This window comes from Hypanus sabinus, chromosome 6 (assembly GCF_030144855.1).
Source record: "Hypanus sabinus isolate sHypSab1 chromosome 6, sHypSab1.hap1, whole genome shotgun sequence".
NCBI classification, from domain to species: Eukaryota; Metazoa; Chordata; class Chondrichthyes; order Myliobatiformes; family Dasyatidae; genus Hypanus; species Hypanus sabinus.
In genome coordinates, this window is record NC_082711.1 from 7,022,504 (window position 1) to 7,049,566 (window position 27,063).

The 27,063-nt window shown below is 48.4% G+C and overlaps 1 protein-coding gene across 7 annotated transcripts in view; it reads left to right on the plus strand.

The window, feature by feature from the left end:
* Positions 1 to 27,063, plus strand: part of LOC132395271 (NFX1-type zinc finger-containing protein 1-like) — a 74,762-nt gene extending 47,699 nt beyond the window's left edge. For 4 of the 7 annotated variants that reach the window (XM_059971614.1, XM_059971615.1, XM_059971613.1 and 1 more), the window contains 7 exons: positions 1,817 to 1,931; positions 3,353 to 3,475; positions 8,449 to 8,603; positions 12,750 to 12,892; positions 15,038 to 15,148; positions 22,589 to 22,660; positions 24,685 to 27,063. In XM_059971614.1, the coding sequence (XP_059827597.1) occupies positions 1,817 to 1,931; positions 3,353 to 3,475; positions 8,449 to 8,603; positions 12,750 to 12,892; positions 15,038 to 15,148; positions 22,589 to 22,633 (692 nt within the window). In that variant the 3' untranslated portion in view covers positions 22,634 to 22,660; positions 24,685 to 27,063. The remainder of the gene's footprint in view (positions 1 to 1,816; positions 1,932 to 3,352; positions 3,476 to 8,448; positions 8,604 to 12,749; positions 12,893 to 15,037; positions 15,149 to 22,588; positions 22,661 to 24,684) is intronic. The other 3 variants (XM_059971611.1, XM_059971612.1, XM_059971610.1) reach the window with 3 other exon arrangements.

Here is a 27,063-nt window from a genome sequence, read left to right on the forward strand (position 1 = left end):
GCTTTAGTTCTATTACAAACTGAAATCTTCTTTGCATTATCACTGATGTCTTCCCATGTTTCAGCTGTAATTTCTACTCCCAGCTCTTCCTCCCAGACCCTTCCCAGCTGCTCAGCCTCTCCACAAGAACATTCCCTCAGGATGCTGTAAAAAGTACTGATGGAGACTTCACTCTTAGAACAAAACACCCTCTTTTCTATGTCAGAACTATAGAAATCAGTTAACAATGATGTTTTTTCTGTATATAATCTCTTATCTGAAAGAAACGAAAAAGATCCTTGTTGGGTATGTTAAATTTCTGTACTATTTGACTAAAAGACAGCATCGTTACTTCATCAAACAAATCTCCTAGATGGAAAATACCTTAGAAATCCAAAGTTTAAATCCAGAATCCATCATGCCAGGCTGAAAATCTGGACTGCTGGTTATTGGAGTGAAGGTGATATTTTTGCTGCATTGCCCTCAATTTGTCGCACCACCCTCCAAGCCCTGACTGTATTAATTGTTATTGGATTGCGACAATATTCCCTAACTAGTTTCATCTTATTGAAGAAATGCAGATTAATAAGAGGGCATTTTGCTTGTGAAGCTTTGATGTCTAGCCAAATTGAGGAGGGGTCCCTGCAAACCCAGTCAACCACGTAAGATAAAAAGGAACTTAATTGATATTTTCTGATGTCTGGAAAATCCAGCCCCCCCCCCCCCCCCCCCGAGACTACTGGGAAGCTGTAACTTAGACATTTTAATACAGGGTCTTTTTTTGTTCCAGGTGAAAGAAACAAACCAGCCATTTATTTTTTTGAAGTGTTTGTTGGGTAAAAATGACTAGAATCATTCGTATTGGGCAGAGCAGATGAGGAAGAATGTTCATTTTGAGCAAGGATATTCGGCCTAGCCAAAAAATGGGAAGAATGCTCCATCGCTCAAGATCCTGTTTGATTTTGTGAAATAACTGTGTAAAATTAGCTTTGAACAATTGATCAAACATCGGAGTGATAAATATACCTAAGTAAACAAAACCTGCCTGCCACCATTTAAAAGGGAAAACACCCTGAGTGTCAGGTACCTGCTGCAGATTACCCAGAGGCATAGCCTTTGATTTAGTAAAGTTGATTTTATAACCTGAGAAGGTGCTAAATGAATTGATGCATTGTTTAAGGTGGTGCACTGATATAGCAGGGTTTGATAAGAAAATTAGAACATCATCTACATACAATGTAATTTTATGTGACTTTAGTCCGAGGTCTGGAGCAGATATTTTGGGTTCTAGCTGAATAGCCTCAGCCAATGGCTCGACCACTAGTGATGATAAAGGGCAGCTCTGCCGGCTACCCCTCAGAATACCAAAATTATCCGACCCAATACCATCAGTGAGAATCGCAGCTGAAGGGTCATTATAAAGAACTTTCACCTACTAATAAAATTATTGCCCAAACCAAGAGGGGGACTTGTTTTTTAAAAAAAAACACCCAGCCCCAGTCATTCACCCTTCCCCTCTCATCAGGCAGAAGGTGAAAAAGCCAGAAGGTACGCACCTCAAGGCTTGAGGACAGCCTCTATCCAGCTGTTATGAGACTATTGATCTGTCTCCTGGTATAATGAGATGTGCTCCTGGCCTTCTAATCTATCTTATTATGGTCTTGCACCTTACTGTTTACCTGCACTGCTCTTTCTCTGTAGCCATGACACTTCCTTTTGCATTCTGATACTGTTTTACCTGAATGTGCCGTGTACTGATCTGGTCTGCATGAACAGCATGCAAAATGAGCTTCTCACAATGATGAACCAATCGCAGCCTTTCCCTCTCCCACTGCAGCTAACTTTGTCTTTGCGGCCTCTGATGAAGAGGAGGGAGAGTGGGAGCAGCCTCTGTGCAGCGCAGAGCAGTGGGCCAGCGAGAAGTTTGCCTACATCGTCAACGCCAACACAAGGTACGGTGCCCGTGGTTCATGGAGGCTGCTCGCAACGCGGCAAAACGTCTCTGGGGTACGCTAGCTTCGAACCGGTGTCCAGTCTGTGTTCAGCTCCCAGTGCCCGAAGTTTCTTAATGGGCAAGTAGGAGCATAGAACAGTAGAATTTACAAACCTGCTGAGGACCCGAGATTTAGGGAAAGATTGGATAGGTTGGGACTTTATTCCTTAGAGTGTAGAAGAATGAGGGAGATTCTCTAAGAGTATACAAAATTATCAGTGGTATAGATAGGGTAAATGCAAGCAGGCTTTTTCCACTGAGGTTGGATGAGACTAGAACTAGAGGTCATAGGTTAAGGGTAAAAGGTGATTTGTTTGAGGGGAACATGAGGTGAAACTTCACTCAGAGGATGGTGATGTGTAGAACAGGCTGCCAGCGGAAATGGTCGATGCTGGTTTGATTTTAACTTTGAAGAGAAATTTGGATGGGTATGTGGATAGGTGTGGTATGGAGGGTTCTGATCTGGGTGCAGGCCAATGGGATTAGGCAGGTTAGTAGTCTGGCTCTGATTAGATGGGCCGAAGGACTGTTTCTGTGCTGTATTGTTCTATGACTCTAGAATGGTATCGGCCATTCTGTTCCCAGTGTTGTGCCAACCTGGATAAGCCTACTTCGATTGACCTCACCTGTTCCTCGATCCTCCTTTCATCCAGGTGTTAACTAAGAAATTCTATCCCAGATTTCTGATCTCCCAATCCAGGGAATTGTCCTCACTGTTTCTAGAGGATGAAGCAGAACATTACAGCACAGTACAGGGCTTTCAGCGTGCAATGTAGTGCCAACCTTTTAACCTACTCCAAGCTCAATCTACCCCTTCCTTCCCACATACCCCTCCCTTTTTCTATCACCCATATGCCTATCTAAGAGTCTCTTAAACGTCCCTAATGTATCTGCCTCTACCACCACCCCTGGCAGGGCAATGCATACACACCACTCTCACTGTGTGTAATTTTTAAAAAAAACTACACCTGACATCTTCCCTAACCTTTTCTGTGGAGGGGAGGAGCCGTCGTGGGGAAAGGTGTGCGTGGTGCCCCACTGTGACTGGGGCTGGTCGGGAGGGGAGGAGCCGTCGTGGGGAAAGGTGTGCGTGGTGCCCCACTGTGACTGGGGCTGGTCGGGAGGGGAGGAGCCGTCGTGGGGAAAGGTGTGCGTGGTGCCCCACTGTGACTGGGGCTGGTCGGGAGGGGAGGAGCCGTCGTGGGGAAAGGTGTGCTTGGTGCCCCACTGTGACTGGGGCTGGTCGGGAGGGGAGGAGCCGTCGTGGGGAAAGGTGTGCGTGGTGCCCCACTGTGACTGGGGCTGGTCGGGAGGGGAGGAGCCGTCGTGGGGAAAGGTGTGCGTGGTGCCCCACTGATCACCCCCTCTCCCGACCTGCAGGGACCAGCAGGAGTTGGCCATTCAAAGACACTTGACTGATCAGAGCATCATGAGCGCAGAGGAAGTGCAGAAGATCGAAAGTGTGTGGGATCTGTCCCTGGATCACCGCTGGCGCCTCTACAGGTACCTGCAACTGCAACTGGGAAAGCCGCCCTGTCGATGGGCTGAAGGGAAGAAGATCTGTAGGAGTACTGATTTTAGATCCTCCCAAGATGTTGCCCAATTCTCCTTGCTCAGCATTTTCGCTATTGCTTTAGTGCACAGTGCAATCCCAGTTTCAAGCAGGCATGTTAGCCCCTGATTGGCTAATTCGTTGTGCAGTCTGCCAACAGTTCATATGAAGAAACAGAATGCTGGATGAGCTCGATGGATCAGGCAGTATGTGTGGAGGGAAATGGATAGGTGATGTTTCAGACTGAGACCCTGCTTCAGGACTGGGAGGTGGAAGGTATAATGAGGTGAGGGGTAAACAGGTGATGGGTGGATCCAGGTGAGGGGAGGCGATGGGCAGATGGAGGAGGGGAAAGTAGAGGCTGGCAGGTGATGGGTGGAGGCAAGAGAGGGCTGCAGGTGGTGGAATCTATAGGACAGGAGGTTGGACCAAATGAGGGAGGTGAAAGTGGGTGCAGGTGGAGGAACAAAGAAACGGTGTGATAGGGGCTGGAGTGGGTGGCGGCAGAACTGGGTAGACCAGGAGATGAGAGAGAGAGAGAGAGAGAGAGAGAGAGAGAGAGGGGACAGAGTGGGCAAGGGCGCCTGAAAATGGTGAACACCATCAGGTTATGGATTAAAAATCAAAGATGAACTTTATTTGTTACATACCATCAAAACGTGCAGTGAAATGTGCCTCCTGCATCCAGTGCAGTCCGAGGATGCACTGGGCAGCCTGCCAGTGTTGCCATGTTTCCAGTGCCAACATAGCATGCCCACAACTCACTAACCCTAGCCGCTACGTCTTAGGAATGTGGGAGGAAACCAGTGTCCCCCAGAGGAAACCCACATGGTCACAGAGAAAATGTAGAGACTCCCTACAGACAGTGCCGGGAATTGAACCCCGCCCACTGCCACTGTAACCCGGCCCTCCCCAGGCAGAATACAGGTGCCAGTCCTCCAGCTTGTGTTTAACCTCACCCTGGCACAGTAGGCGCTTGAGTACAGACAGGTCAGTATGTGAATGGAAAAAGGTGCAAAGACCATGACACTGGAGCACAGGTGCTTGGAAAAGTGGTCACCCGATCCACCCTACAGTAAGGCCACTGATGGCCTGGGAATCTCTGCCAGGCAGGATCAGAATGATCACAGTCAGGTGTATTAAGTATTTATTTAGAGATGCAATAGGGAACAGGTTCTTCCAGCCAATAGGCCGCAGTGCCCGGCAACCACCGATTTAACTCTTACCTGATCACAGGACAACTTACAATGACCAATTAACTTACTAACTGGAATGCCTTGAATTGAATCGACTTTATTTCTTACACCCTTCATATACATGAAGAGTAAAGATCTTTACGTTACGTCTCTTTCTAAATGTGAAATTATAGAAATTTATAATAAATAGTATGTACAACAGGACAGTCAAGATAACATAGAAATACAATTGTAGCAGCGTGAATTGATCAGTCTGATGGCCTGGTGGAAGAAGCTGTCCTGGCTTTTATGCTACAGCTAAGGGAAGTACAGTTCCAATACCAGGCAGTGATTCGGCCAGTCAGGATGCATTCAATCATGCCCCTGTAGAAAGTTCTTAGGATTTGGGGGCTCATACCGAACTTTAGACTATGATATCACTGACATATGTAATGAAACTTGTTGTTTTGTGGCAGCAGTACAGTCCTAAAAATTGCAATAAGAACTGTATTTAGAAGGATAAATTAGTGCAAAAAGAGAGCAAAGTAGTGTTCACGGGTTCAATGTCCATTCAGAAATCGGAAGGCAGAGGGAAAGAAGCTGTTCCTGAATCGTTGAGTGTGAGTCTTCAGACTCCTGTACCTCCTCCCCGAAGGTAACAATGAAAGGAGGGCACGTCCTGGATAGTGAGTGTCCTTAATAATGGAAGCCACCTTTTGAGGCACTGCCTTTTGACAGTGTGGAGGGAGTTTCACTCTGTGTCTGATCCTGGGAGTGTGTGATGGGACAGTGTGGAGGAAGTTTCACTCTGTGTCTGACCCGGGAGTGTGTGATGGGACAGTGTGGAGGGAGCTTCACTCTGTCTGATCCCTGGAGTGTGTGATGGGACGGTGCGGAGGGAGTTTCGCTCTGTGTCTGACCCCAGGAGTGTGTGATGGGACGGTGTGGAGGAAGTTTCACTCTGTGTCTGACCCCAGGAATGTGTGATGGGACAGTGTGGAGGGAGTTTCACTCTGTGTCTGACCCCAGGAATGTGTGATGGGACAGTGTGAAGGGAGCTTCACTCTGTCTGATCCCTGGAGTGTGTGATGGGACGGTGTGGAGGAAGTTTCACTCTGTGTCTGATCCTGGGAGTGTGTGATGGGACAGTGTGGAGGGAGCTTCACTCTGTCTGATCCCTGGAGTGTGTGATGGGACGGTGCGGAGGGAGTTTCACTCTGTGTCTGACCCCAGGAGTGTGTGATGGGACGGTGTGGAGGAAGTTTCACTCTGTGTCTGACCCCAGGAATGTGTGATGGGACAGTGTGGAGGGAGTTTCACTCTGTGTCTGACCCCAGGAATGTGTGATGGGACAGTGTGGAGGGAGCTTCACTCTGTCTGATCCCTGGAGTGTGTGATGGGACGGTGTGGAGGAAGTTTCACTCTGTGTCTGACCCCAGGAGTGCGTGATGGGATGGTGTGGAGGGGGTTTCACTCTGTCTGACCCCGGGAGTGTGTGATGGGACAGTGTGGAGGGAGTTTCACTCTGTGTCTGATCCTGGGAGTGTGTGATGGGACAGTGTGGAGGAAGTTTCACTCTGTGTCTGATCCTGGGAGTGTGTGATGGGACAGTGTGGAAGGAGCTTCACTCTGTCTGATCCCTGGAGTGTGTGATGGGACGGTGCGGAGGGAGTTTCGCTCTGTGTCTAACCCCAGGAGTGTGTGATGGGACGGTGTGGAGGAAGTTTCACTCTGTGTCTGACCCCGGGAGTGTGTGATGGGATGGTGTGGAAGGAGTTTCACTGTGTCTGACCCCGGGAGTGTGTGATGGGACAGTGTGGAGGGAGCTTCACCCTGTGTCTGACCCTGGGAGTGTGTGATGGGACAGTGTGGAGGGAGTTTAACCCTGTGTCTGACCCTGGGAGTGTGTGATGGGAGAGTGTGGAGGGAGCTTCACTCTGTGTCTGACCCCAGGAGTGTGTGATGGGACAGTGTGGAGGGAGTTTCTCTCTGTGTCTGACCCCGGGAGAGTGTGATGGGATGGTGTGGAAGGTGTTTCACTGTGTCTGACCCTGGGAGTGTGAGATGGGACGGTGTGGAGGGAGCTTCACTCTGTGTCTGACCCCGGGAGTGTGTGATGGGACAGTGTGGAGGGAGTTTCACTCTGTGTCTGACCCCAGGAATGTGTGATGGGACGGTGTAGAGGGAGTTTCACTCTGTGTCTGACCCTGGGAGTGTGTGATGGGACGGTGTAGAGGGCGTTTCACTCTGTGTCTGACCCCGGGAGTGTGTGATGGGATGGTGTGGAGGGGGTTTCACTCTGTCTGACCCCGGGAGTGTGTGATGGGATGGTGTGGAGGGAGTTTCACTCTGTGTCTGACCCCGGGAGTGTGTGATGGGACGGTGAGGAGGGAGTTTCACTCTGTGTCTGACCCGGGGAGTGTGTGATGGGACAGTGTGGAGGGAGTTTCACTCTGTGTCTGACCCTGGGAGTGTGTGATGGGACAGTGTGGAGGGAGTTTCACTCTGTGTCTGACCCCGGGAGTGTGTGATGGGACAATGTTGAGGGAGTTTCACTCTGTGTCTGACCCCGGGAGTGTGTGATGGGATGGTGTGGAGGGGGTTTCACTCTGTGTCTGACCCCGGGAGTGTGTGATGGGACGGTGTGGAGGGAGTTTCACTCTGTGTCTGACCCCGGGAGTGTGTGATGGGATGGTGTGGAAGGAGTTTCACTGTGTCTGACCCTGGGAGTGTGTGATGGGACGGTGTGGAGGGAGCTTCACTCTGTGTCTGACCCCGGGAGTGTGTGATGGGACAGTGTGGAGGGAGTTTCACTCTGTGTCTGACCCCAGGAATGTGTGATGGGACGGTGTAGAGGGAGTTTCACTCTGTGTCTGACCCCGGGAGTGTGTGATGGGACGGTGTGGAGGGAGTTTCACTCTGTGTCTGACCCCGGGAGTGTGTGATGGGATGGTGTGGAGGGAGTTTCACTCTGTGTCTGACCCCGGGAGTGCGTGATGGGACGGTGTGGAGGGAGCTTCACTCTGTGTCTGACCCCGGGAGTGTGTGATGGGATGGTGTGGAAGGAGTTTCACTGTGTCTGACCCCGGGAGTGTGTGTGGGGACAGTGTGGAGAGAGCTTCACTCTGTGTCTGACCCTGGGAGTGTGTGATGGGACAGTGTGGTGGGAGTTTCACCCTGTGTCTGACCCCGGGGAGTGTGTGATGGGACAGGGTGGAGGGAGTTTCACTCTGTGTCTGACCCCGGGAGTGTGTGATCGGACAGTGTGGAGGGAGTTTCACTCTGTGTCTGACCCCGGGAGTGTGTGATCGGACAGTGTGGAGGGAGTTTCACTCTGTGTCTGACCCCGGGAGTGTGTGATGGGACGGTGTGGAGGGAGTTTCACTCTGTGTCTGACCCCGGGAGTGTGTGATGGGACAGTGTGGAGGGAGATTCACTCTGTGTCTGACCCTGGGAGTGTGTGATGGGACGGTGTGGAGGGAGTTTCACTCTGTGTGTAATCCCAGGAATGCTCAATGGGATGATGCAGAAGGAGTTTCACATTGTTTCTAACTTGGGGAGTGCATAATGGGGCAATTCTGGGGAAGCTGTGTACCACCTCCACCCCTCACTGGGTGTGTGATAGGACATCTGAACAGATGCTGGAGCTGCCCTGAGTGAGTGACGTCTAATACTCTAACATGAGCACAAAGACTGTAACATAGTTCTTCCTACGTGCTCACTGAGCTTGCTGTCTGTTATTTGTTCAGGAGATGGAGAACAGCCTACCAGGATAAACTGAATGCCTCCATGAATGACAACCTGGAGCTGTATGACAGCATCGCACAGGACCTCTCCGTACTGGACCTGGAGGAGACGGTGATGCTCTTGAGCGAGGCTGCTGTGTTTGGCATGACGGCTCTAGGTACAAGCAGACTGTAGACCTTAGACCATGACAGCAGAGTGCAAACCCTTCTGCCAAAAAGTGCAGCCCTTTGAACCTACTCAAAGATCAATCTAACTCTTCCCTCCAGTTTTCTGTCATCCATTCCTATCTTAAAGTCCCTTAAATGCCTCAGGAGTGTTTGCCTCGCTGCCACCCTTGGCAGCATGATCCACCTCCAACCCTTGTGCACAAACAGAAACAGCCTTTTCTGAAGGGCCCCCGATACTTCCCTCCAATCACCTTGAAATTATGTCCCATCGCATTAGCCATTTTTGCCCTGGGGATAAAGTCTCTGACTGTTCACTCGATCTGTGCCTCTTAACATCTTGTTACACCTCTATCCAACCTCCTTCACTGCAAAGAGAAAAACCCTCAGCCCGTCCTCATAAGACATCCTCATACCCAGCTAAGTGTGAGGTGGTTCATTTTGGTAGGTCAAATACGACGGCAGAATATAGAATTAATGGTGAGACTCTTGGCTGTGGAGTGTGGAGGATCAGAGGGATCTTGGGGTCCGAGTCCATAGGACACTCAAAGCAGCTGCGCAGGTTTACTCTGTGGTTAAGAAAGCGTTTGGTGTATTGGCCTTCATCAATCATGGAATTGAATTTAGAAACCGAGAGGTAATGTTGCAGTTATATAGGACCCTGGTCAGACCCCACTTGGAATACTGTGCTCAGTTCTGGTTGCCTCGCTACAGGAAGGATGTGGAAGCCATAGAAAGGGTGCAGAGGAGATTTACTAGGATGTTGCCTGGATTGGGGAGCATGCATTATGAGAATAGGTTGAGTGAACTCGGCCTTTTCTCCTTGGAGCGACGGAGGATGAGAGGTGACCTGATAGAGGTGTATAAGATGATGAGAGGCATTGACTGTGTAGATAGTCAGAGTCTTTTTCCATAAGGCTGAAATGGTTAGTATGAGAGGTCGCAGGTTTAAGGTGCTGGGGAGTAGGTACAGAGGAGATGTCAGGGGTAAGTTTTTTACTCAGAGAGTGGTGATTGTGTGGAATGGGCTGCTGGCAACGAGTGTGGAGGCGGATACGATAGGGTCTTTTAAGAGGCTTTTAGATAGGTACATGGATCTTAGTAAAGTAGAGGGCTATTGGTGAGCCTAGTAATTTCTAAGATAGGGACGTGTTCAGCACAATGTCGTGGGCTGAAGGGCCTGTATTGTGCAGTTGGTTTACTATGTTTCTATGGCCTCTAATCCAGGCAGCATCCTGGTGAATCTCGTCTGCACCCTCTCTAATCCAGGCAGCATCCTGGTGAATCTCGTCTGCACCCTCTCTAATCCAGGCAGCATCCCGGTGAATCTCCTCTGCACACTCTCTAATCCAGGCAGCATCCTGGTGAATCTCCTCTGCACCCTCTCTAATCCAGGCAGCATCCTGGTGAATCTCCTCTGCACCCTCTCTGATCCAGGCAGCCTCCTGGTGAATCTCCTCTGCACCCTCTCTAATCCAGGCAGCATCCTGGTGAATCTCCTCTGCACCCTCTCTAATCCAGGCAACATCCCGGTGAACCTCCTCTGCACCCTCTCTAATCCAGGCAGCATCCTGGTAAATCTCCTCTGCACCCTCTCTAATCCAGGCAGTGTCCTGGTGAATCTCCTCTGCACCCTCTCTAATCCAGGCAGCATCCTGGTGAATCTCCTCTGCACCCTCTCTAAAGCTTCCACGTCCTTCTGATAATGAGGTGATCAACATGTACATATGTACATATAGAAAGGTGCTGGAAAAGGGCCAGCAGCATCATAAAAGATCCCACCCACCTGCTGATGGACTGTTTGTTGCATTCCCATTAGGGAAGAGGTTATGTAGCCTCCACACTAGGACCACCAGAAGAACACAGACATAGAGCAAAATCAGACCATTTGGCCATCGAGTCTGCTCCAACATTTAATCGTGGCTGATCCTTTTCTCCCCCTCAGCCCAACTCCCCGGCCTCCTCCCAGAAACCTTTGATGCCATGTCCAATCAAGAACCTATTAAGCTTGGCCTTGAATAATCCCAACTACCTGGCCTCCACAGCTGCAAATTCACCACCGTCTGGGTAAAGAAATTTCTCTGCACCTCTGTTTTAAATGGATGCCCCCTATCCTGAGGCTGTGCCTTCTTGCTGCAGACTTTCCCACAATAGGAAATATCCTTTCCACATCTACTTAGTTAAGGCCTTTCAACATTCGAAAGGTTTCAATGAGATCCCCCCTCATCCTTCTGAGTTCCTGCAAGTACAAACCCAGAACCATCAAACGTTCCTTATATGATAGCCCTTTAATTCCCAGAATCATCTTTCTGAACCTGGCCAATGGCAGCACATCTTTTCTAAGATGAGGAGCCCAGACTGTTTGTAATACCCAATACACAATACCCAAGTCTCAGCACCACATCCCTGCTCTGTATTTAAGACCTCTTGAAATGAATGTTAACGTGGCATTTGCCTTCCTTACCACTGTCTCAACCTGCAAGTAAACCTTTAGAACCATAGAACATTACAGCACAGAAACAGGCCTTTTGGCCCTTCTTGGCTGTGCCGAACCATTTTTCTGCCTAGTCCCACTGACCTGCAGCTGGGCCATATCCCTCCAAACCCCATAGAACCATAGAACAAGGGTGTTCTGCACAAGGACTCTCAAGTCCCTTTGCATCTCAGATTCTTGGATTTTCTCCCCATTTGGAAAATAGTCTGCACATTTATTTCTACTACCAAAATGCATGGCCCATGCACTTTCCAACATTGTATTTCATTTGCCACTCTCTTGCCCATTCTCCTATTCTGTCCTTCTTCAGCCTTCCTGTTTCCTCAACACTACCTGCTCCTCCACCAATCTTTGTATCATCTGCAAACTTGGCACCAAAGCCATCTATTCCATCATCTAAATCATTGATATACAGAATAAAAAGAAGCGGTCCCAACACTGACCCCTGCAGAACACCACTAGTCACTGTCAGCCAACCAGAAAAGGATCCTTTTATTCTCACCTGCTGTCTCCTACCAAACAGCCACTGCTCTAAACATGTCAATAACTGTCCTGTAATACCATGGGCTCTTAACTTGGTAAGCAGCCCCATGTGCGGCACCTTGTCAAGGGCCTTCTGAAAGTCCAAATATACAACATCCACTGCATCCCCTTTATCTATCCTACTTGTAATATCCTCAAAAAATTCTAGCAGAGATAGCACAGGAAATTTTGTATGACAGTTGTCAAACACAAGGCAGTTCAAAGTACTTTACATAGAATAAGGTATAAAAGTCAAACATCAAATTTCAGACAATATATACGAGAATAAAATACAGTAGATATGATAAATGGAATGATTCTAACTAAAAGCCACAGTGAAAAGTTTTAAGGCTGGATTTAAGAGCTTAACTGGGGGCAGACTTGCGATCCTCTGGAAGGTTATTCCAGACATGTGGAGAATGGTAACTAAAAACTGCTTCACCATGTTTAGTTTTGACGCTGGGGACAGTAAGCAGAACCTCCCCAGGCGACTTGAGAGATGGGGAAGGCTCATAATGCATCAAGAGCTGGGAGGTGTGTTTTAGCCCGAGATCATTCAGTGCTCTATAAACCAGTAGTAATATCTTACAGTTAGTCCTCTGATGGACAGGAAGCCAGTTAGCGATCTGAGAACTGGAGTGGTGTGTTCTACTTTCTTGGTCTTTGTGAGGACTCTGGCAGCAGCGTTCTGAATGAGGGATTTTTCACAGAGACCTGTGAAAACACCATTACAGTCGTCAAGCCAATTAAAAATAAATGCACGAATGAGTTCTTCTGAGACATAAGCCCTTTAACTCTCACTATATTTTCAAGATGGTACTAAGCTGACTTTGTAATTATCTTAATGTGGCAGCTAAAATTAACAAATGGGCCAATTAACAGGAATCCAGTGTATTTATTCTGTTTTTTTATTTTTGCTTTTTATTATTATATTTTTATGCTAATTGTGTAGTTTTTAATGCTGTGTTGGATCCAGGGTAGCAACCATTTGGTTCTCCTTTAAACTCGTGTACTGAAGAACGAGGCTGAATAATCTTGAATCTTTAATTTTGTAACTTTTGACTTGAATACACTGTATCTGAGTGTGTGGAAGAAATAAATCCATACCCCTTCTGTGCCACAGGTACGGCGAGACACAGGACCCTGCTGCAGCATATTAAGCCGCGCATTGTGATCTTCGATGAAGTGTCCAAGGTTCTGGAGGCCCAAGTAGTAACCACCCTCACTCCAGCCTGCCAACACCTCATTATGATTGGTGATCGACAGGTAATGGTGTTGGGGTTGATTGGAATCTAGGATAGCATGGGTCTGCCAAGGGGGTAAAGAGTGATGGGGGCTGAGATGTGGAGCATTCTACTGGAAAACAGAATGGATTTGAAGGACTGAACACTGTTCACTGCTGGAACTGGAGAGGCTCCCCGTGCGAGGCTTGTTGGTGTGTCAGAAGGGGGAGAGCATGGAGAATTTTGTACTGGGGGATAGACTTGGGATTAGGGTACCAAAAGCCATAGAGACATGGAACCCAAGATCCCTCTGTTCCTCCACACTGGTTAGAATCCTGCCATTAACCCTGTAAACTGCTTTCAAATTTGACCTTCCAAAGTGAATCACCTCACACTTATCTGGGTTGAACTCAATCTGTCATTTCTCATCCCGGCTCTGCATCCTGTCAATGGCCTGTAGTAAGCTACGACGACCTTCTACATTATCCACACCGCTAGCTTTCATGTCATCTGAAAATTATTGGAAAGTTGGTGCGATGTTATTACTGCTCGGGTTGTCAAGAGTTCAATCCCAGATTCCTCCACAAGGAGTCCTCCGTACATCCTATCTGTGGGATGCGTGGGTTTTCCATGGCTGCTGCAGTTTCCTCCCACAGTCCAAAGACATACTGGGGAGGTTAGATGGTCATTGTAAATTGTCCCATGATTAGGTTAGGGTTAATTGGTGTTCTGGGGTTGCTGGGGAGTGGAGGTGCAGCTCGAAGGGCCAGGAGTGCCTAATTTATGTTGTTTTATGAAATAAACGCCCCGTAACTCAATGGCTTGACTAATGAAAGCCATCATGCCACATGCTGCCTTCAGCTCCCTATCACCTGTTTAACCTCATAGCTTGGGCCAAACTCCCATGGTTTGTGGAAGAGCACTCCTAAGCTTGTCACAGAGGACAGTGGAACAGTCCATTAAGACTGAGAGTCACCCCTGGGAAGCCGGCTACACTAAGGTGGGACAGGGCAGTGGGCGAGGTGGCGGTCCCAAAGTTGGTGTCTCACTCATTTCTGCTGCTTCCAATCACTGGAGTTTGGAAGCACGGGGTGAATCTCATTGAAACCTTTTGAATATTGAAAGGCCTAAAGGTGCAGAGGACGTTCTGAGTAGTATGGGAGAGTCTAGGGCCAAAGGGCAGAGCCTCAGAATAGAGGGACATCCATTTAGAACAAGGATGAGGAGGAATTTCTTTAACCTGAAGGTGTTGAATCTGTAGAATTCATTACCACAGGTGGCTGTGGAGGCCAAGTCACTGGAAGAATTTAAGATAGAGGTTGATGGGTTCTGGATTAGTAAGGAAAAGGCAGGAGAATGGGTTTGAGGTGGAAAATAAATCAGTCACGATCAAATGGCAGAGCAGACTCAGTAGTCTAATTATGCTCCTATGTTTTATGGTCTTCTGGTCTTGCCCAACAAGCAGTTTCAAACTCGTGGGAGCACACGTCACACACAACCTCTCACGGTCCCAGAACAAAGTCAGGAAAGCTCACCAACACCCCTACTTTCTGAGGAGGCTGAAGAGAGCTGGACTTTGCACATCTGTACTCACATCATTCCACAGATGTGCAGTGGAGGGCATCCTAACAAACTGCATCACTGCTTGGTATGGAAACTGCACTGGAGTGGGCAGGAAGGCTCTGTAGCAGGTTTTTAAAATGGCCCAAAACATCACCGGCACTGGCCTACCCACCATCAAGGATATGTATACCGAAAGGTGCTGGAACAGGGTCAGTACCATCACGAAGGATCCCACCCACCTTGCTCATGGACTATCTATCTCACTCCCATCAGGGAGGAGGCTACGAAGCATCCACACCAGGACCACCAGAGTCGAAAACAGTTACTTTCCCCGAGCAGTAAGGCTGGTCAACACCCCCACCCACAAACCCAGCCCTCCACATCCCCAACCACCACCACTTTATCAGTTCCTGTCAGTCACCTTAAGTACAGACACCCCTGTGCCTAGTGTCACTTTTTGGACATACAATCAACCTATGTAAATAAGCTATCTTGTGTACTTAACTGAGTTTTTTTTAAAAATTGTGTTCTTTATCTTATTGTGTTTTCTTGTTCCATGCTGCATTAGATCCAGAGTAACAATTGTTCCGGAAATGACATTAAATAATCTTGAATCATCTTATAGCTGAAACCAAAGGTGGTGGATTATGAGAACGCAACCAAGATGGGTCTGAATGTCTCGTTGTTTGAGAGGATGATCGGAAACCAGATTCCCTCTGTGCAGCTGGTTGAACAGGTACGAGCAGTGGACAGGCTTCCCCGGTGGGGTGGGGGTGGAGGTGGAGGATGGTGGGTTTGGAAGGTTTGAGGGAGCTGCACCTAACTCCGGTATCGGGGGAGATTCCTCATTCGCTGCCTGTATCAGTGGCAGCATTGACTAGAAATGTACAAAAGATGACAAATAGTGCAAATTAAAAATACTGAGAACATGAGTTGTAAAAATCCCGGGAAGTGAGTCCATGGGAATCAGTTTCGAGTTCAAGTGAGTAGTTACCTACTCTGGTTCAAGAGCCTGATGGCTGTAGGGTAATGACTGTTTCTGAATCCCGTGGTGTGAGTCCTGAGACTCCTGCACCTCTTGCCCAATGGCAGCAGCAAGAAGAGAGTATGGCCTTTTATGGTGGGAGGTCTTGTGTCTGTGCTGCTGGTCAGGGTGCTCATTGTGGGAAGATGAAGGAGGTGCTTTGTCAGACAGGGAAATGGGTACTGGAGTTGGGATGCCGTGCTACCATTCTAGTACTCAGACGGTGGAGAATTGTGTACAGTTCTGCTCACCTTCATATGGGAAGGATGATACTAAGATGGAAAAAAATTCAAATGGATGTTCCCAGGACTGGAGGGTTTGAGATTGGACAGTCAGTGAAGGAGGCTGAGGGGTGACCTGATAGAGGTTTATAAAATGGAGATGGGCACAGATAAGGTGGATGGTCACAATCTTTTCTCCAGGGTTGAAACTGAAATGCACAAGGTGAGAGAGGACAGATTTAAAAAGCACCTGAAGTGTAACATTTTCACCCTCAGTGTGGTCGGCACGTGGAACAAAGACTAGATTATATTGGTTTAATTTGTTACAGATGCTGTACATCAAAACATACGGTGAAATGTGTTGTTCATGTCAGAGACCAGCACAGTCTGCGGACCTGCTGTGGCCTGGCACAAGCATAGCATGCCCACAGCTTGCTTACCCTAAGGCATACGCCTTTGGAATGTGGAAGGAATCACACTTGGTCATGGGGAAAATGTACAAACTCCTTACAAACAGCAGCGGGAATTGAACCCTGATCATGATTGCTGGTGCTGTGAAGTGCTAACTGCTATGGAACAGTGCTGCCCCGAGATGCTGGTTGAGGCACTTCAAAGACAACAGGTAAATGCATAGGATATAGGCAAGTGGGCCAAGCTTGGGTATCCTGGAGTGGAGGACTTTAGTTCTGAGGAGAGACTGGACAGGCAGGGCTTGTTTTCCACAGAGTACATGCTGTGTGGCGATGTAGAGAAATTTGGGACGTTGGCCTAGATTACAGCAGGACATTGACAGCCTGAGAACCAGCAGATAGAGTTCAACCTGCAAAAGCATGAAGGAATTCATTTTGAAAGGTTGAATTTAAAGGCAGAATACAGGGTTAATGGCAGGATTCTTAGCAGTGTGGGAGAACAAAGGGATCTTTGGGTTCAATAGGTACATTTAATGTCAGAGAAATATATACAATATACATCCTGAAATTCTTTTTCCTTTGCAAACATCCATGAAAATGGAGGAGTGCCCAAAGAATGAATGACAGTTAAATGTTAGAACCCCAAATCACCCCCTCTCCCCCTCCCATGCACAAGCAGCAGCAAAGCAATGACACCCCCACCAGCAAAAAAGTACTGGTGCCCCCCACCGAGGACTCAAGTGTGCAGCAAATCATCAATAAAGATGTAGATTTGCAGTACCCAAAAGATTACTCATTCACCTAGTAATTCAACATACCACTGTGTGTGTGTGTGTGTGTGTGTGTGTGTGTGTGTGTCCCTTCCCCTTCCCCCCTCTTCTCCCCCCAATAAAGGAAAAAGAGGTGTCTCTGTTTCACAGCGAGGGGGGAGGCATAACAAAACAATTTGCTGATATATGGTGTTAAATGTCTGTTGCGTTGCTTTTCCAAGCTTGGTCTCTGGGCACACAGCCAGCTCGCTGCTTACAATCTTTCGTCTCCCACAACACCAGCTTTCTGTGGCAGCACTGACCTCAAATCCACCCGCCTGCAGAACCGCAAGAATCCAGCACCCTGAAGACAAGCTAGTCTTCTAGGTCGCATCCCTGGTATATCAAAAAGTGGCCAATTGTGAGACCCCAAGAGTGGGTCCTATTTCCGCAAAGAACCGAAGTCAGCATGTAACTCCAGGTCAAAAGAACCCTGAAAGGGAAAAATAGAGATATTAAAGATGGAAATAGAGCTGTTTCTGAAGATGCGAGCAAAGGAGTCGCCGTTAGGCGCCATCATCCTAAGCTCTTCCTTTCTCCGTATCAGAGTTGCTGAGCATGGTTAAGAGGACATAATGGAGTTTTTGTTAGTCAGGGGATTGAGTTCAAGAGCAGTGAGAAGATGTTGCAAATTTCTGAAACCCTGTTTAGACCACACTTGAAATATTGCGTTCATTTCTGGTTCCCTCGTTATAGGAAGGATGTGGAAGCTTTAAAGGCTGTGCAGAAGAGATTTCCTCGATGCTCTCTGGATTTGGAGAGCATGTCTGTATGAGGAAAGGTTGAGCAAGCTAAGGCTTTTCACTTTGGAATGATGGAGGATGAGAGGTGACTTGATAGACATGTATAAGGTAATATATACCTTGTATTGAGAGCCAGAGACTTTTTCCAAGAGTGGAGATGTTTAATATAAGGGAACATAATGTAAGGAGATTAGAGTCAAATATAAGGGGGGGGGGGATATTAGAAGTAGCGCACACAAAATGCTGGAGGAACTCAGCAGGCCAGGCAGCATCTATGGAAAAGAGTACAATCGACATTTTGGGCCGAGACCCTTCATCTGGACTGGAGTAAAAATGATGAGTCAGAGTTAAAAGGTGGGAAGGGAGAAGCACAAGGTGATAGGTGAAACGGGGAGGGGGAAGGGGAAGTAACGAGCTGGGAAAGAGATACAGGGCTGGAGAAGAGGAATCTAATAAGAGAGGACAGAATGCCTTGGAAGAAAGAAAAAGAGGAGGAGCTCCAGAGGGAAGCAATCGGCAAACATTGAGATAAGGTGAAAGAGAGAAGAGACAATTTCGAATGAGATTGGAGGTGACATCAGATGCACGACAACTCTGCCAGGGTTTGCAAGGCATTACTTCCTACAAAGCGAAACCCAATAGAATGAATGGCAGCGATGCTTCACTACCAGATGGACTCATTGCCTGAGAAAGAGAGAACACAACTACAGCTGTGAAACGCCCTGCTGCACCTGATGACTCTATGATCTGTTTCAATGTCAGGCTGTCTTTAAAGAGAGTGAACCCTCGTAAGGAGGAAGGTCCTGATGGAGTACCTGGTAAGGCTCTGAAAACCTGTACCAACCAGCTGGACTGGCAGAAGTTTTCACGGACATTTTCAACCTCTCATTACTACAGGCAGAAGTTCCCATTTGCCTCAAAAAGGCAACAATTATGCCAGTATTCTTCTTACCAGCTAAGAAGAATAATGTGAGCTGCCTTAATGACTATTGCCTGGTAACACTCACATCTACAGTGATGAAATGCTTTGAGAGGTTGGTCATGATGAGACTGAACTCCTGCCTCAGCAAGGACCTGGACCCATTGCAATTTGCCTAGATCAATGGCAGATGCAATCTCAATGGCTCTCCACGTGGCTTTAGAGCACCTAGACAACACAAACACCTACGTCAAGATGCTGTTCATCGACTGTATTTACTACCATCATTCCCACAATCCTGATTGAGAAGTTGCAGAACCCAAACCTCTGTACCTCCCTCTGCAATTGGATCCTTGACTTCCTAACTGGAAGACCACAATCTGTGCGGATTGGTGATAACATGTCCTCCTAGCTTACAATCAACTCTGGTGCACCTTGGGAGTGTGCTTAGCCCACTGCTCTACTCTCTATATACACACGACTGTGTGGCTAGGCATATCCCAAATACCATCTGTAAATTTGTTGATGATAGAACTATTGTTGGTATAATCTCAGGTGGTGACGAGAGGGTGTACAGGAGTGAGCTAGTGGAGTGGTGGCACATCAACAACGTAGCACTCAACATCAGTAAGACAAAAGAGCTGATTGTGGACTTCAGGAAGGGTAGGTCGAAGACTCAAAAGTGGAGAGAGAGAGAGAGCAGTTTCAGGTTCCTGAGTGTCAAAATCTCCGAGGACACACGTGCACACACAACCCAGGCTGTGCTCTCTTCACAAGCAAGAAAATCTGCAGGTGATGGAAATCCAAAGTGACTCACAAAATGTTGGAGGAACTCAGCAGGCCAGGTTCCACATGCCTCCCCCATTGGGGGGCCATAAAGCTCTCCACTTCCCTCCAGCGAGGCTGCAAAGTTCTCCGCTTCTTTCTGGACACCAGACCCAATCATCTTCCCTCCAGCACCACTCTCCTCCATCTGGAATGTCCTCACTGTCACTAACTTCTCTTTTGGCTCCTCCTCCTACTTCCTTCAGACAAAAGATGTCGCCATGGGAACTCGTGTGGATCCCAGCTATGCCTGCCTTTTTGTTGGCTAAGTGGAACAGTCTATGTTCCAAGCCTACACCGGTATCACTCCCACTTTTCCATCGCTACATCAACAATTGCCTTAGTGCTGCTTCCTGCACCCATGCTGAGCTCATCAACTTCATTGACTTTGCCTCCAACTTCCACCCTGCCCTCAAGTTTACCCGGTCCATTTCTGACACTTCTTTCTCTGTCTTTATCTCTAGAGACAGTCTTTCTATAGATGTCTTCTATAAACCCACTGATTCACACAGCTAACTGGACTATACCTCTTGCCATCCTGTCACTTGTACCATCGCATTCTCTCAATTCCTCTGTCTGTGCTCTATCTGCTCTCAAAATGAGGCCTTTCATTCCAGAGCTAATGAGAAGTCCTCCTCCTTCAAAGAAAGGGGGTTTCCTTCTTCCACCATCAACCACATCTCTTCCATTATGCGTACATCTGGCCTCACCCCACGAAAGGTAGGCTTCCTCTTGTCCTCACCTACCACCCCATCAGACTCTGCATCCAGTACATATATCTCCGAAACTTCCAACTTCCGCCACCTCCAACAGGATCCCACCAAGCAAAGCTTTCCCACCCCCCACTTTCTGTTTTCCACAGGGATTGTTCCCTAAATGACTTTCTTGTCCATTCAAGCCTCCCCACTCGATCCTGGTACTTGTAAGAGCGACACCTGCTCCTACACCACCTCCCTCACTACCATTCAGCATCCCAAACAGTCCTTCCAGGTGAGGCGACACTGCACCTGTTGGTCTTTTGGGGTCTTCTAGTCCTCCTGGTATGGCCTCCTGTATATTAGTGAGATCTAATGTATTGGAGACCACTTTGCTGAGCAGCTAAACTCCATCCGCCAAAGTAAGTGGGGTCTCCTGGTGGCCACCAATTTTGACTCTACTGCCATTCCCATTCCGACATGTCAGTCCATGGTCTTCTCCACTGCCGTGATGAGGCCACCCTCAGGTTGGAGAAGCAGCACCTTATTTTCCATCTGGACAGCCTCCAACCTGATGGCATGAACTTCCAGTAATTGCCTCTCCTTCTCCCACTTCACCATTCCCCATTCCTGCTTCCTTCTCTCACCTTTTCTTCTTACCTGCCCATCCCCTCCCTCTGGTACTCCTCCTCTTCCTCCTCCTTTCTTCCACGGCCTTCTGTCCTCTCCTATCAAAATCACCTTCTCCAGCCCTGTATCTCTTTCTCCAGTCAACTTCCCAGCTCTTTATCTACACCCCCTCCCAGTTTCACCTTCAGCTACCACATTATACCTCTTCCTCCCCTCCTTCCAGCTTTTTACTCTGTCTGCTCCTCTTTTTATCCAGACCTGATGAAGGCTCTTGCCCAGAAACATCGACTGTTTACATGGATGCTGTCTGGCCCGCTGAGTTCCCCCAGCATATTGTGTGTACGTCTCCAGGAAGGAGGCACAGGAGTCTCAGGGCCCAAGCTGCCAGGCTCAGGAACAGTTATTACAGCTCAACCATCAGGCTCCTGAGCCAGAGGGGATAACTTCACTTGCCCCATCACTGAACTGATTCCACATCTTGTGGACTCACTTTCAAGGATTCTCCATCACGTGTTCTTGATATTTATTGCTTGCTTGCTTATTATTATTTGTATCTGCACAGTTTGTTACCCTTTGCACATTGGTTTTACGTCCATCTTTTCATTGATTCTATTATACTTGCTGTGAGTGCCCACAAGAAAACAGATCTCAGGGTTGTATGTGATGACATGGTATGTACTTTGATTGCTCTAAGTGAGAGATTTCTTGATCAGGATGAGGCATCCAGCAGCCCTGGGAGGACCCCAAAGAGGGGGTAGGCAGTCAGCTCGGGTGGAACCTCCAGGGTCATTATGCAAACCTGTGAACAGTGACCCTGTCCTGGCCCAAGAATAGTTTGATATGGCATTCTCCGCTGCCCCACTCTCTGTGCACTGGGCGACCAGAAATCGGGAATGTGGGGCTGAAACGGAGCTGGGTGTGAGGAGCAGCCCCCTTCAGTACGCGCGGGTGGGGCTGTAACCTCTCACACTCAGCCTGTGTGTGTGGGCTCACATGGACTCCTCCTGAATACAGAAGCAGCTAGTGGACTGGTATTCTGCAATACACCGCTTTGTGCAACACCCTCCACAGCAGGTCTCTAGTGTAAAGGGGAGAACTCCCATGGTCTGGTGCTGTCTAACAGCTTAGAACAACATTATGCTGACCTTTTAATATGGTCCAAGATCAATCTAACGCTTTCCTCCATTTTTCTATCATCCATGTGACTAAGAGTGTCTTAAATGTCTCTGATGTATCTGCCTTTACCAGCAAGCCTGGCAGGGCGTTCCGTGCAGCTACCACTCTGTGTGTTTAAAAAAAGAGGAAAAAACTACATCTGACATCTGCCCCCTATGCTTCCCTCCGCTCCAAACACCTTAACATTATCCCCCTCGTATTAGCCATGATTAAGCCATTGGCCTGACCAGAAATTTTCTTAAACATTTCAAACCAGCAACTATCTCCTGATCCTGTGGCCTCTTACCTCTTCTCTTTCCCTCCTCCTTCCCTTCCTCCCATGACCCACTTTCTCTTATCAGATTCCTTCTCCAGCCCTTTACCTATACCTCAGCTGTTTAATCATTTCCATAGATACCGCCTGAATTGCCGAGTTCCTCAGGCATTTTGCGTGTTGATGCACCATCAATAACTCTCGGAGACGTGAGGCGAAATATAGGCTTTCTATTGGCTGGAAGAAAGAACAAGCAGCAATTGACCACCACACTGCATCCTGGAGACTGAGGCCGGGGCTGTGTCTCCAATCGCCTTTATACCGAGGTCCGTGGGAGGAGCCACAGGAGCAGTCAGCGGGGGGGGGGGGGGGCGTGTCCAGACAGGTATATGTAGTTCACCACACGTGTGTTGCCCATGACCCTGTAAAACTGTTCGGATTAAATTTCTCTGTATGTTGAACCTTTTCTAGCAGCAAATGCAGACCGAGATCTCCCAGGTGCCCACTAGTCTGTGATCCGCTACGAGGATTGAGGAGGTCCGGGTAAGTGGAGACGTTATTCTTATTAGCTTAGTACACCAGAAGATGGCATGACTGTCCAACCATGCAGAATCGGAATTAGGTTTATAATAGGTATGAGGTTCTGCAGATGCTGGATCCAGAGCAATGGACAAAATACCGGAGGAGCTCAGCAAGTCAGACAGTACCCGTGAATATAGTTTAATTTACTGTTGTATTTGGCACAGGTATTTCCCTTATTCCCATTCTCCCCCCGGAATGCTGACCAGAACCTTGTCCCTGCTCTCCTGGTGCTGCAAATCTCCCATTGTGGACTCCTGCAGCCAAATCAAGGCTGCCACCCTGGTCGGCTCGGCCCCACCACCCGCTTGTTCCCGACACAGCCCAGCTGGGCAGTCGATTGTCAAAGCCACTGGCCATGTTCGCAGGGGGGAGGCTCACGCCGATGCGCAGCAGTGGGGAGGGGGAGGTGGGACAGGAGCTGCCCTGTCTGGTGCTTTCTGGGGCTGGTGACCTGCTCACAGGGGGCACAGTGGCAGGGGTTCCCACGCATTAGGGTGTGAGCACGGGGACGGAACTAGGGAACAGTTTGGAGGGGGTGGGGAAAGCAGGGGCATGGGGGTGGGCCAGGGAACACGGCAGGGAGGCACAGGCACTGGCTTCTGTGCACCTGGTGCTGCCGGTATGTGAACCGGGGTTGGGGGGGGGGGGAAGGCAAAGAGTGTAGCCAGCCCTGCTCCTGACCCCCTAATGGACCAGTGTGAATTACATGACTCCTTGAAATAACTGTTGCAGAGAGAAAGGGAGGCAAAGGTGGTGTTTGGCACCTTGGTCTTCACTGGTCAGGGTACATGTTGTGTTGCAGTTTAGTTCCCCCTGCTGTAGGAACGGTGCCTTTAGACCCGACAGAGGGCAGAGATCCACAAGGATGTTGAGGGTGCTGGGATCTTATTCAGCAGAGTGCAAGTTGATCTTGGGTGTAAATGGACACAGTCTGTTTCCCAGGCTCGGGGGATCAAGAACCAGAGGGCAGAAATTTAACAGAGACTTGAGGGGAACTTTTCCGCTTAGAGGGCGGATAATTGTGGAACGAGTTGCCAGAGGAAGTGTTTGAGGCAGGTACATTTGCAGGTACAAGGACAGTTACAAGATCCTGGGAATGAAAGGGTCAGTGTATGAGGAATGTTTGATGGCTGTGGCCCGTACCTGCTGGAGTTTAGAAGAATGAGAGAGGATCTCATTGAATATTGAAAGGCCTATATAGTGTGGACTTAGAAAGGATGTTTCCAGTCATGGGGGAGTCAAAGTAGGTGGGCATCCATTATTTCTTTAGCCAGAGAGTGGTGAAACTGTGGAGGCCGAGTCATTGGGTGTATTTAAAGAGGAGGTTGTCAGGTCCCTGATTAGTCAGGGTGTCAAAGGCTACGGGGAGAATGCAAGAGAATGGGGTTGTGAGAGACAGCCCGTGTAGAAAAAGTTGCTCCTTGTTAACCACCTCCCACCTCACCTTAGAACTGTGCCCTCCAGTTCTGCACCCCTCCTCCCCGGGGGGGGGGGGGGGGTTGTAAAACAATGACAACCTGCAGTCTGTCAGGAAAGGTAGAGGAGGCTTGACCCAAAAGCAGAGCAGTGGAGACGATTCAGCGGTGAGTGATAGCGTCAATAATAGATCGCAAAACAACAAGCCACAGGAGGCCACAGAACGAGAGAGAACAGGAACTAAACACGACAGGGAACAAGGTAAACTTTACACAGAGAGAGTGATGCTAGGAGAAACTCTGGAGCCGGCTAGTTCGATGAGTGAACGAGGACTGTGGATGAGAACTGGGGTTAAATAGGCTGCCGGTGACGAGTCTGGAGTGAGCGGCAGGCGAATCCTATTAGCCAGGTGGAGATTGGGAGGTGTCCATAAGGGCAGGCCCTTGTGTTTTTATAACCATCTATAGAGTCATCCCTCAGCCTCCCTCACTCTAGGGAAAACAGTTCTAGCCTGTCAAGCCTCTCCTCCCCAGTCCACATAATTTTTATTTTTTTTGCACCCTATACAGTTTAGATATGTCGCTTCACTGGGATTTTCCACTGCATTGTGTTCTGTGCTTTCAATCTCTCCAACTCTCTTCTCTCGGAAGATTCAGAAGACGATTGGATGCTGATACTGAAGTTTACTGGGGCGTTGTGCCTTGCTCAGTTACCGCTCTGCACTCCTTCCTTATCAACGGCGGGTGATCTCATCACCACTGTGGATGGGGTCCATTTTTTTTTTCCGAATATACAAGTATACTTTATTCGTTGTACAGGAAATACAATCAGTAGATGTTTTTATGTTCTGCGTCCTTCACCTCCATACTGAGAATCAGAAACAGGTTTAATATCACCGGCTCAGGTTCTGGAGCTTTGCAGCAGCGGTACATTGCGATACGCGTTAATAAAAACCATTGATTAAGGAATAGTGTGTGTAGATGTAGATAATGAAGTAAGTAGTGCAAATGAGGGGCAGAAAATAACGAGGCAGTGTTCATGGGTTCACTGTCCATTCAGAAATCTGATGGCAGAGGAGTAGAAGCTGTTCCTGAAACGTTGAGTGTGAATCTTCAGGCTCCTGTCCCTCCACCCTGATGGCAACAATGAGGAGAGGGGATGTCCTGGGTGGTGGGGTCCCCTTTATCAGACATCACTGGGGAGGCGAGTGCCCATGGTGGAGCTGGCTTACTTTGAAACTTTCTGCAGCCTTTTCTGATAATATCCTCTATTGCCCTTTATTATAAAGTACCTGTGGAATGTTTTGGGGCCTGTTTACAGGGCCCAGACCACCGGTGTTGAGTGGTGGCTGTAGTCCTTTTCCCACAGCAGCCCATCCAGTGGCTGCGCAGGATCGGAAAAAGCGGCAGAAAGTTGTAAACTCAGCTAGCTCCACAACAGACACCAACCTCCCCAGCATCCAGGAAACCTTCAAAAGACAATGCCTCAAAAAGGCAGCATCCATCATTAAGGACCCCATCACCCAGAACATGCCCTCTTCTCATTGTTGCCATCAGGGAGGAGGTACAGGAGCTTGAAGACACACACTCACTGATTCTTCCCCTCCACCATCAGATTTCTGAATGGACAGTGAACCCATGAACACCATCTCAGTATTTTTCCCTTCTCTTTTTGCACTACTTAATTTATATATACGTATATATTTTTTTAAATTGTAATTTTTTGTTTTTGTGTATTGCACTATACTGCTGTTGCAAAACAACAAACTTTGCGACTTGCCTGTGATTCTGATCGTGACCCACTGCTCAGTACATTATCCTGCAGCCTGGGTTACGTCATCCAAAGATTTCCCAACAAGACTTCCACCTGCTGGACCTGATTGTGTTTACGTGATGATGACGCCCTCTCCTGATGAAGCAATCCGGGTGAAGAGCAAAACACCACATCTGCTGAAAGACTCAGCCGGTCAGGCAGCGTCAGAGTAGAAGAAGGAAAGGACGAGGGAGACACAGGAGAGTGCATATGTTGGAATCTGGATGAACTCAACGGTTTGAGCAGCCTCTGTGGGAGGAAAGAAACTGTTGTCATTTCAGGTCGAACCCTGCATCAGGACAAGAAGAAATAAACACAAGATCCTGCAGACACTGGAAATCCAGAGCAACACACAGAAAATGCTGGAGGAACTCAGCAGGTCAAATAGCATCTATGGAAATGATTAAACTGTTGACATTTGGGCCAAGACTCTTCATGACTGGAAAGGAAGTGAGAAGACACCAGAATAAGAAGTTGGGAAGGGGAGGAAGATAGGTGATGGGGAAGCCAAGTGGGTGGGAAGGGTAAAGGGTTGGAGAAGAAAGAATCTGATAGGAGAGGAGAGTGGACCATAGGAGAAAGGGAAGGAGGAGGGGCACTGGGAGCTGTCACCTAACCCATCACCTCCCCCTGGTGCCACTCCTCTTACCTAGTGCCAATCAAGATTTTCCATTCAAGCTCATAACCTTCTCAATATGTCTATTTAAGAGGTCCCCTGCCTCTTCTCCTCACCTGCCTATCGCCTCCCCCGGTTACCCACCTCTACCTCTTTCTTCCATGACCGACTGTCCTCATCTATCAGATTCCTTCTTATTTAGCCCTTTAAACTTTTTCACCAATCACATTCCAGCTTCTTCCTTCATTCCCCCTCCCCACTCACCTGGCTTCACTTTCTAGCTTGTCCTCCTTCCCCTCCTCCCACCTCCTTATTCTGGCTTCTTCCCCCTTCCTTTCTGCCCTGATGAAGGGTCAGAGGCTGAAACATCATTTCCATAGATGGTGCAAGACCTGCTGAGTTCCTTCAAGAAGATATAAAGTTTGTTTTTTCTCCAGGCTGATGACTGGGTGAATCTTAGGAGGACTACGGTGAAAGGAGATACATTCTGCGTAGTGTCAGTGTGCAATAAACCCATGGT